The sequence below is a fragment of the Micropterus dolomieu genome, linkage group LG12 (assembly GCF_021292245.1).
Source record: "Micropterus dolomieu isolate WLL.071019.BEF.003 ecotype Adirondacks linkage group LG12, ASM2129224v1, whole genome shotgun sequence".
NCBI classification, from domain to species: domain Eukaryota; kingdom Metazoa; phylum Chordata; class Actinopteri; order Centrarchiformes; family Centrarchidae; genus Micropterus; species Micropterus dolomieu.
Genome location: NC_060161.1, coordinates 29,799,354 through 29,810,262, shown reverse-complemented (window position 1 = coordinate 29,810,262; position 10,909 = coordinate 29,799,354). Strand labels below are relative to the sequence as shown.

Here is a 10,909-nt window from a genome sequence, read left to right as displayed (position 1 = left end):
ATGACAATGACCCGAAGCACACAGCCAGGATAACCAAGGAGTGGCTCTGTAAGAAGCGTATCAAGGTTCTGGCGTGGCCTAGCCAGTCTCCAGACCTAAACCCAATAGAGAATCTTTGGAGGGAGCTCAAACTCCGTGTTTCTCAGCGACGGCCCAGAAACCTGACTGATCTAGAGAAGATCTGTGTGGAGGAGTGGGCCAAAATCCCTCCTGCAGTGTGTGCAAACCTGGTGAAAAACTACAGGAAACGTTTGACCTCTGTAATTGCAAACAAAGGCTACTGTACCAAATATTAACATTGATTTTCTCAGGTGTTCAAATACTTATTTGCAGCTGCATCATACAAATAAATAGTTACAAAATCATACATTGTGATTTCTGGATTTTTTTTTTTTTTAGATTATGTCTCTCACAGTGGACATGCACCTACGATGACAATTTCAGACCCCTCCATGATTTCTAAGTGGGAGAACTTGCAAAATAGCAGGGTGTTCAAATACTTATTTTCCTCACTGTACATTTTTCACAAAACGTTTAGGCTAAAGGAAACTTTGATCTCCATTTTGCACACAGAGTCAAAACTATTCTAAAACATTTTAAACTCTGAAAGATTATGAAATAAAAGACGCATGTGTTAATACTTCTCCCTCTACTGAAGTAGTAGGTTGATGAAACAAATTCAAAATACATAGTCCTTAATTCAGTGTAACTATTTTAATTAGTTATCTACGTTAGCTGTTAAATATAAATGTAAAAAGTTCTTCTTTTGAATAATTTCCTCAGCAGAAGGTTTGCATGTACCGAGGAGTTGTATATAGTGATATTTTATTTCATGCCAGGCAACTACAGCACAACATCACATCAAGAGTGAATTTATTTGTAATTTTCAGGAAAACAACAGACTAATAAGCCTTTTGTCTTTTTAAACTTTTGTTTATGACTTTAAGGAGTCCAGGATGCTGCACCCAAAGATAGAGTCCAGTGATGGAGTGTCCTACAGGACCTGCAGTGTTTTGCTTTTCATCATTCTTCAAATACAATCTGTTGGAGGTAATTTACACTCCAGTAACACTAGTGTGTGTGTGTGTGTGTCTTGGAAAAGAGAAGACATAACTGTAACAGTAACTTATTCAGACAAGGTGATAAAAATCAAATGGGTCCGATATGCTCATAATGACTGATCTGTAGCAAATACACTTTTACCTTGTTCACCATCTTAGTTTAGCTAAACACAACTACAATTGAGGCTGATAGGAGTGTCATTAGTTTTGCAGGTATTTGGTCACAAATTAAAGTTTTGACCTGATGGTGGCGCTCTATAGAGGCGCTCAATTCTCTGGGAACCATTAATGTCTGTTCAACATTTAATGGGAACCAATCTAATCTTTTCAAAGTGGTGGAGTGATTGACCATCGTTACCATCTCTAAAACCTCCACTGAATAACAGCTGGAGTTGACCTCCAGTTTTCAATGTGACTTAAAGCTGCATACTAAGCGGAGACAGTGAGTCTGTAAACAATGAAAAATAAATGAGCCCATATCTCTGGGCAGCTGTCGTGTTTACTGTACACAATAATACTGCCAGGCAAAGTTTGACTTTTAGATCTGACCATGAGATGTAAATGACCCATAACTCATCTGTTACCACACATATTCTACTAAAGAACTTTCCCTCACAAACAAGACTTCTCCAACCAAACATGTTAAACACCATACGTGATGGTCTTTACGCTGATTTTAATGCAGCACTGAGGGATGTAACTGATTTTGTGTTGGTATTTAACATTTCATTTCGATGACATAACTTTGCTCATGTTTCTTGTTTGTACTTTTTTCTTTGCAGCTCAGTCAGAGTTGACTTGTTCACATCAACCAGTGGTAGCCCTGGCTGGTGATGATGTCATTTTACCATGTCACCTTGAACCTGCAGTCAGTGCCAGTTCTGACACAGTGGTGTGGACCAGACCTGGTTTGGAGCCAGAGTACGTCCATGTTCACCAAGATGGACGACTGATATTTCAGAGGCAAAATCCATCTTATCATTATCGTACACGACTGTTTGCGGATGAACTGATGAAAGGAAACGTCTCCCTGAAAATCTTCAGTGTGAAAATCTCTGATGCAGGAAGATACTATTGTTTCCTTGAATCAATGCAGAAGGAAGCCTCCATCCAGCTCACTGTTGGTGAGTCAAACTGGAAAACTAATCGGATGATAATTGTTTATTCAGCCATGTTTAGTCTCCAGAAGTCTTGTTCTTCTTCCTGCGTTTCTTGCTACATTACTGCCACCTGTAGATCAGTGGAACAATAGAAGTTTCGCCGACTTGATAGTCTAACGTGAGCTGCAGGGGCGGGGAATAAAAACTGCACCGTCAAGTCAGACACATTCTACCTGCGTGAGCTTACTGTGAGCTGAGATCAATGATTGATCTCGTGGCATTTGCAAAGAAAAATACCGCGAGACCAAGCAAAAGTGTGGTTCCAACTTGGTGCAGCCGGGGAAAAGCAACTGTGGCCACCGGACTCGCCTCCCGCGAGGTTTTAATGTCATGTGACACAATTTCTAACTAGCATGCCTTATTTCAAGTCCAGCATGCAGCGCTGACTTAACATGATGCATGCTGGAATCACAGACAGTATATTACTGGACGAAGCCACCCCGCTGATTTAAATGGAGAGCAGTGAAGCCAGTTTTGGTCATAGGAAATAGGGCTACTTCCTGTTGGCACAAGCGTCTACAGCACATGATCGGGCAGAAAAACCGTGGTTTAATGACGTAGAGCAACAGCAGAAACACCTAATTTCTGGTAGCTGCATAAACAAAAGGGTTTTTGTCTGACTCGGATCGTCACTGTTTAATCAGCCCGTCTACAAGGCTCATCTGCCAAACACCAACGCATCAACGTCATTGATGGCCGAAGAGCTATTTTAGATTCACAGAGTTTATAATCTAAGCAATACGGTTATTTCTCTCATGTGCGACGTGATGTCACAGGGTTTTAATGTCATTTTTGGGCCTGAGCCCTCCATGCAGGCTTTGGTCGGCTTCACTGTTCGATCTCTGGCTTACCCCTTGGTTAGAAATTGTGTCCGACTTTCGCCGGCCATTGCAAAACGTCATCATGTCACATGACATTAAAACTTTGCGGGAGCAAGGCGGCTTCAGGCGACGAGTTGGTTTTCTCTGGCTGCAATGCGTTGATATGATGCGTTCTGATGTATGTATGAGATGTATGAAAATATCAGCCTAATGCCGCATTCGGACCAACCGCAAATGTTTGCCTCGCGATGCTTTCCTCACATGGGTACGATCGCTGCAAGTGTTCACACACAAAGCGAGAAGTCGATTTTAACGCGATAAGGTGAATAAACACAACTCGCCATTACTACAACTGTATGAACCCAAAGTAAACATTTTGCTGTGATTAAATAGCAATAAACGGATTAAACTGATGCCGAAATAACTACAACATGATGCAGATTTGTTAAACATATGAATTCATGCTTTGTCACCAAGACAGCAGGACAACAACTTCCAAAATGTTTGTTTTCTGAATGGAGATTGGATCGATCAGGGCTATGCTATTGTAACCTTAGTTACTGTATGCATTATATATTTTGATTACTTAATTTCTGATAATTTATGTTGCTTATTGAACTGTGCAGTATAAGTTGGTAGGATTTACGTAACAGTAAGAGTAATATATTATTTGGACGTGCAGAATTAAGTTTATTAGTACACAGTAATTGTTTCTTTAATATTTGTATATTCAGAGCATTTTGGTTCCCACCTGTATGTTCCCAGGGGGATGAAAAAGAGTGACGGAGTCGGAGGGTGTGAGAAACGTGCTACAGCGTGTGTAGTTACTGTCATGCTTCTTAGTGTTGATTAAAGAAGAACTTGTATTAATTATTGAAGAACTTGTAGCCGCTTATTACCCTCAGGCCCGAAGGACAGGAGGACGATACCAATCCAGAAACCACTGTTACACTATGTTAACTTGGTCACAGTAAATTACAACGATGGCCGGAATAAAGTTAGACACATGTTTTCTGAACTCACCAGGTAATTCAACCTCCTCGCTTTCTCTTCTCCAAGTAATATCCAGTTTTGTACGGTTTTATATAAATATAAAGTCATAGTCTGACAGAGTTAACGACGCTAACAACAACACTGGAACCGGATGTGCACAGAAGCTAGCTGCTGAGAAGCTCCAGTGAAGATAAATCAACGTTGAAATCCCAAAAACTAAAGTAAAAAGCTAATTTAATAAAAGCAGTTAACTCCGAGCTCCTCCCGCGAGTAAACAGTGTAGTTGTCAGAGCCGAATCCGACCGACTACGGGTGTTTATTTGTTCAAAGGTTGCAGCGCTGCTCCCTGCTCCTCTACCCCAAGTTTAGCAACTCTCAGCCGGCCAGCAGATTTTCAATCCCCGCTCTGCCTGGTCCTCTCCACACAAGGCTCTGAAGCCTCGGTGACGTACGGACAATCTCAACACTGATAGGCTATCGCGACTCAGCGTCATGCGAATTCTTCGCCTGAGTTGAAAATATTCAACTCACTCGAATTCCTTAGCGTCGCCGGCCCCGCCCCCTTCGCGTCACTTTGCGCCGCTCGACAGAAAATTGCGGCTCTACACGTCTTTGCATTGACTTTGTCTGTAAACTCACTGCCCCGAACGCTCACTTCGCTTTTGGTCTGAAAGCACCATTAGTGGTTGTTCCACCTCACTTTAAAAAAAACTTCTCCTCACTTCAAAATTTAGATTAATTCATTTAACACACTCAAAAGTTCCAAACATTGCTCTAAATTAACTTGAAATGAAATGTCTATTCATGCCATAAAATGTGTTCAAAAAGTGGTGGAAAGACTGAATCTCAACATTTAGGCTACTGAAAACTCGCCTCATACCTGCACCCACATCACAAAAGGTGTGGCAGTAGGATGAAAAGTCTCCGTGGCTTTAACCTAACTACTAACCTAAAATAAATAGCCTACGTTCATATTAAAATTATTTAAATTTCCCTACCAAACTGCTCATAAAATAATATTCATCTCTAACCCGGTAAGAAGTGTACTGACAACCCAGGGTTAACCTCGAAGTTGCCTCGATAAGCTCAAATCCTGCTTCGTGGTACAGGCCCCTGGTGACTGCAAGGGAATAAAAACATCAGCATTGTGCATCTTGTCAGCTGCAAAAGATAAACCAAACAGGGACCCACTGTCCTAATTCCTCCTCTCTTCTCCTCAGGTGCTGTCTCCTCGCCCATCATACAGGTTGTCTCAGATAACAGCAGCAGTGTGGTGTTACAGTGTGAGTCTGCAGGCTGGTATCCAGAGCCTGAGGTGTTCTGGCTGGACGGTGAGGGAAACCTCCTCTCTGCTGGACCTACAGAGACAGTCAGAGGTCCTGATGACCTCTATACTGTCAGCAGCAGAGTGACTGTGGAGAAGAGACACAGCAACAACTTCACCTGTAGAGTCCAACAGAAGGACATCAACCAGACCAGAGAGACTCACATCCAGGTTCCAGGTTAGAAAGAGTTTTGTATAAATTGTACATAATGTCACTGATTTAAACATTTGAAGTCTAGTTTGATTTAAAAGTGTCATGCTGTTCTATGTTGTATCATTTCAGCTGGTTTCTTCAGGGATCTGTCCTCTTCTGATTGGATTTTGATCACCATTCTTCTTTGCATTGCTGCCTCGGTGTTCATTTTATTAACATTTTACATTTACAGTAAGTCACATTTCCCTTATGTATTTCTGTCAGAGATCGTGATTTCATATTTAAACATACTTTCGATATGATGAAAAACAGAATAGTAAATATAAAATGTGGTGCAGAGGTAGCACTTGTCCAACACCACAGAGTGCTGGATACCTTGGATCCTGCTTTAGGTTTGTTCAGTAAAATTCGCACCTGTATGTCTTTGTCAGCCTGTTACAGAGGAGGGGGAGATCAGTGGAACAAGAACATCCACCATAATATGGGGTCTAAGAAGAAGAAAATAAAGAAGTGGCACTTGTCTCAGATGCTTTGTTCCTCATGTTGGAATGAAAACAAAATGCCTTTTCTCCTGTCATTTTGATGTAAAAATATTTTCAGCTCAACCATCATATTTCTGTTCTGCTGCTTTAGTTCCTCCTTTTCACAAGTTTTCTGTTTTAAGGTAAAACTACATGAACACAGAACGTTTTAACAGATTTATTCTTCTGTCGGCACACAGGGATCAGGAGGAACAAGCAAACTGACAAAAACAATAAGGCAGACTGTCCAGAGTTATCCAGATTGACTGGTTCAAAAGAAACTTGAGAACCAAAGAGCGACAGGTGACTAGAAGAGAGAGTGCAGACCAACAGAGAGACCTTCCTCCACCCTGTTCACCTCCAGTTCATCAGATCCAGGAAGAGGTCGAGCCCATTAAAAGTCCACTCCTCTCACATCCAGATCATCAAAATGTTAAAATGTAGAAGAGGAGCTGCAGAGGACACTTCAGTCAGTGAAAACGATGGACAGAAATAAGATGCCCTCATGATACAGCAGGAAGAACTGTGGAGATGAAACCTGAACTTCAGGAAGAGCAACACAGAGACAGCTGACAGTTTTTCATACAATATGACTTTAAAACAGAGATTATTAAATCTCTTTTAAGGATAAGAGATTTAATAATCTCTGGGTGTGGGGATGTGAGTGTAAGAGCATCGCGAGACGGGTGAGATCCAGGATGGCGGCGCCCTGCTGCTAGATGAATCAACTCATGAATCAACTCAATCTAAACTCTTTTTTTAACGGTAAAAAAAATAAAACTGTGGATTATACCATCGAAACTCTGGAGCACACTGAACACTTCATCGACGACTACTTTTTCAGACTGTGCGGGTCAGTGTACTTGAGAAAGAGAAACAGTTTTTGAAGAGTCGAGGTAAGGAGCTAACTACAGCATGAACGATCAGTACCCATGGGAGATTAAGGATAGAAGAAAGAAATTACTACCAATCTCGAGACAATGCCGTGAAAAGGGAAGGAGAGCCGCACTGACTGTAGACATAACTACAACTATATATCAACGGTAAACTCTACCACGACAGCAACATCACCACCTGGCTATAAACAAAATGCAATGGATTCATGTCATGTGTCTAATTGTCTCATGTCAATTCTAAATGGACAAACAAGTAAAAGTGAAGTCTATTACATGTTTGTCGGTGTATCTGTGTTTCTCCTATCTACCTCATCTACACATTTACCTCCCTTCATCTATCTCTCTTTGCCTGTCCACTTACCTACATGTTTGTCTGTTTCATCTATCTGTGTGTCAACATCATGTCATGTATGTACATATACTGGTGAATATTTCTTAGATTGGTTGATTGGTTCTTTTTCCATATTTATACACTTTGTTGGTTTACAATATGTTATAATTACTTGGAAGTGTTTGTAGTGTAGCCTCTGGAAGAATGACTGTGGTCTCACAGGGTAAAGGTGTTGACCGCTGCTGTTATTCTTTTAGTGTAAAGTTTAACTGAGTGTTTAATGAGTGTGTACCAACTCATATTTTATTCTTATACTCTGTGTGTTTATGAACATGTGCCTTTTCAATGTGCCAACATGAGCAGAACAGCTGCTCAGGCCGCGCAGGCAAAACCTAGCCAACCGTAACCTACACAATGGAAGCAAGGCACCTGCTGTAAGTCACGCACGCCAGGCCTGATATCATGGCGAACTGAGGCCAAGAAGGAGATCATGACACATTGTGATTTATGGCGCCTGGTACTGCATGAAACCAAGCTTTGCACTGCCGAAACTAAACTTGTATGAGACACAGCACCCTCATGGTTGGCATTGTTGAATCACGTACTTATTCATTGAATCATGTTATGCATGTATTAAATATGTTATTCCTTATTAATTCTTTTAAAAAATACAATTGTAAGTGAGTTTTAATGGTGTCAAACTATGGCTGTATAACTTTTAAAAAATATGGTGGGACTGAAGTTGAAACATATTGGTGAATTTCTAATCCAGTAATGTCAAAAATATAAAGAAAGATAAATGGTAACAATAATTACATGTAATAATAGCTAAAAAGTGGAAATTGTAACATTAATGAAAGGGTTAATTTGGTAAAACAGTATGAGGAAAAAGGCCATTAGATGGCAGCAGAGGATAAGAAATTCACCAAAGGGGAGGAGTGGTCAGCGAACACTATAGGTGGAGTTAAGGTGTAACGCCCACCTGGAAGGAGGAGATAAGGTGGAGCTTAAGGTGAATATAAGGCGATGTTCGCTGACCACCAACTCAGTTCTATCCTGAGACCTGCAGGGATGTTGCTCGGGTTTATCTCTGCTTTATTGGAATAAACTCTTTTGCACCGACTCTTGACTGTCTCCAGTGAAGTTTTTGACTAAAGAAGAGATCTAATAGAGTAATTTTATTGAGTTTATTACGTTGGTTAGGGTAAGGACCAGGTCTTCCACTGGCCCGGCCGGTCCTTATTTTCGACCCGACAATACACTGCTCAAAAAGATAAAGGGATCACTTAAACACAATGTAACTCCAAGTCAATCACACTCCTGTGAAATCAAACTGTCCACTTAGGAAGCAACACTGACTGACAATCAATTTCACATGCAGGTGGAAATTATAGGCAATTAGCAAGACACCCCCAATAAAGGAGTGGTTCTGCAGGTGGTGACCACAGACCACTTCTCAGTTCCTATGCTTCCTGGCTGATGTTTTGGTCACTTTTGAATGCTGGCGGTGCTTTCACTCTAGTGGCAGCATGAGACGGAGTCTACAACCCACACAAGTGGCTCAGGTAGTTCATCCAGGATGGCACATCAATGCGAGCTGTGGCAAGAAGGTTTGCTGTGTCTGTCAGCATAGTGTCCAGAGCATGGAGGCGCTGCCAGGAGACAGGCCAGTACATCAGGAGACGTGGAGGAGGCCGCAGGAGGGCAACAACCCAGCAGCAGGACCGCTACCTCCGCCTTTGTGCAAGGAGGAGCAGGAGGAGCACTGCCAGAGCCCTGCAGAATGACCTCCAGCAGGCCACAAATGTGCATGTGTCTGCTCAAACGGTCAGAAACAGACTCTATGAGGGTGGTATGAGGGCTCGACGTCCACAGGTGGGGGTTGTGCTTACAGCCCAACACATTTGGCATTTGCCAGAGAACACCAAGATTGGCAAATTCACCCTGTGCTCTTCACAGATGAAAGCAGGTTCACACTGAGCACATGTGACAGATGTGACAGAGTCTGAAGACGCCGTGGAGAACGTTCTGCTGCCTGCAACATCCTCCAGCATGACCGGTTTGGCGGTGGGTCAGTAATGGTGTGGGGTGGCATTTCTTTGGGGGGCCGCACAGCCGTCCATGTGCTCGCCAGAGGTAGCCTGACTGCCATTAGGTACCGAGATGAGATCCTCAGACCCCTTGTGAGACCATATGCTGGTGCAGTTGGCCCTGGGTTCCTCCTAATGCGAGACAATGCTAGACCTCATGTGTCTGGAGTGTGTCAGCAGTTCCTGCAAGAGGAAGGCATTGATGCTATGGACTGGCCCGCCCGTTCCCCAGACCTGAATCCAATTGAGCACATCTGGGACATCATGTCTCACTCCATCCACCAACGCCACGTTGCACCACGTGACTGTCCAGGAGATGGCGGATGCTTTAGTCCAGGTCTGGGAGGAGATCCCTCAGGAGACCATCCGCCACCTCATCAGGAGCATGCCCAGGCGTTGTAGGGAGGTCATACAGGCACGTGGAGGCCACACACACTACTGAGCCTCATTTTGACTTGTTTTAAGGACATTACATCAAAGTCTCGGCCTGTAGTGTGGTTTTCCACTTTGATTTTGAGTGAGTCCAAATCCAGACCTCCATGGGTTTGATTTACATTGATCATTTTTGTGTGATTTTGTTGTCAGCACATTCAACTATGTAAAGAAAGGAGTAGATCATTTCATTCATTCAGATCTAAGATGTCTTTATTTTTTTGAGCAGTGTATTTCTCATTTTTATTTTCTTCTTCTATAGTTCAGTGTTTAATAAATTCTCTATAAAGTGTATATTTCTTTTTACAGGCATTTTGTAATCCTTTTGAAATCACTATTTTTGTTTTCTGCAAAAACAAAGGTGTTCCCTTTATTATTATTTTTGAGCAGTGTATGTTTATCAGATGACTTACATGAAGTAAAGACGATCTTGTAAGTGACTTTTTTCTGAGGTCCTTTTAAACTCTGCTTTCCAACAATGGAGTCTACCTCTGGTCTCTGGATGTGAGGGTGAATTTACAGCTAAAAAGCTTCCATATGCTCCTCTGCAGGGACTTATAAGTCTGCTTCATTCCTCAGAGTAAACATCATGTGTACCCTGAGAGAAGAGGATTGACAATCGTTAAAGTAGCTAAGGACATGAAGCTTAGTCAATGATCAATGCATCTGGTCATAACAACCAAATAGATATTCTGCAGTGAACCACTTCAATTCAATCCATTAATTACAAATTGGTTTAAATTTGCTTTGTAATTCATGCAGTTTGATAACAACTGAATGTCACTCATTTATCCTCTGAGTCTGTTAAATGGAGTCTGAAGTGCTCAGTAGTGCACAACCAGAGAAACGAGACGAAATAGAGGGATTACTGGCATCATTTCCCTCTGAGAGAGTGATTATCTTGTCTTCAGAAACGATAGATTACAATCGATCCATTATTACACGGTTGAGTTGGTTTGTGTGTCTGCAATTTAGGAAATCGATTGGCTTCATTCATTTTCATGGGATTTGTTGATTGGAAGAAAAATATATCATTCGACTAATCCTCATGATTTATCTAAACTTTAAGTAGATGATCTCGGTTCTTCCACCACCTGAATGTGGCCTTCGTTCATTCATCTTTAAC

The 10,909-nt window shown here is 41.9% G+C and overlaps 1 protein-coding gene across 3 annotated transcripts in view; it reads left to right on the top strand.

The window, feature by feature from the left end:
* LOC123981201 (butyrophilin subfamily 1 member A1-like) overlaps positions 1 to 7,905 on the top strand; it is a 17,040-nt gene extending 9,135 nt beyond the window's left edge. For all 3 annotated transcript variants that reach the window (XM_046065935.1, XM_046065934.1, XM_046065933.1), the window contains 5 exons: positions 948 to 1,050; positions 1,844 to 2,185; positions 5,256 to 5,537; positions 5,643 to 5,744; positions 6,235 to 7,905. In XM_046065935.1, the coding sequence (XP_045921891.1) occupies positions 957 to 1,050; positions 1,844 to 2,185; positions 5,256 to 5,537; positions 5,643 to 5,744; positions 6,235 to 6,320 (906 nt within the window). In that variant the 5' untranslated portion in view covers positions 948 to 956 and the 3' untranslated portion in view covers positions 6,321 to 7,905. The remainder of the gene's footprint in view (positions 1 to 947; positions 1,051 to 1,843; positions 2,186 to 5,255; positions 5,538 to 5,642; positions 5,745 to 6,234) is intronic.
* The last annotated feature ends 3,004 nt before the right edge of the window (positions 7,906 to 10,909 follow it).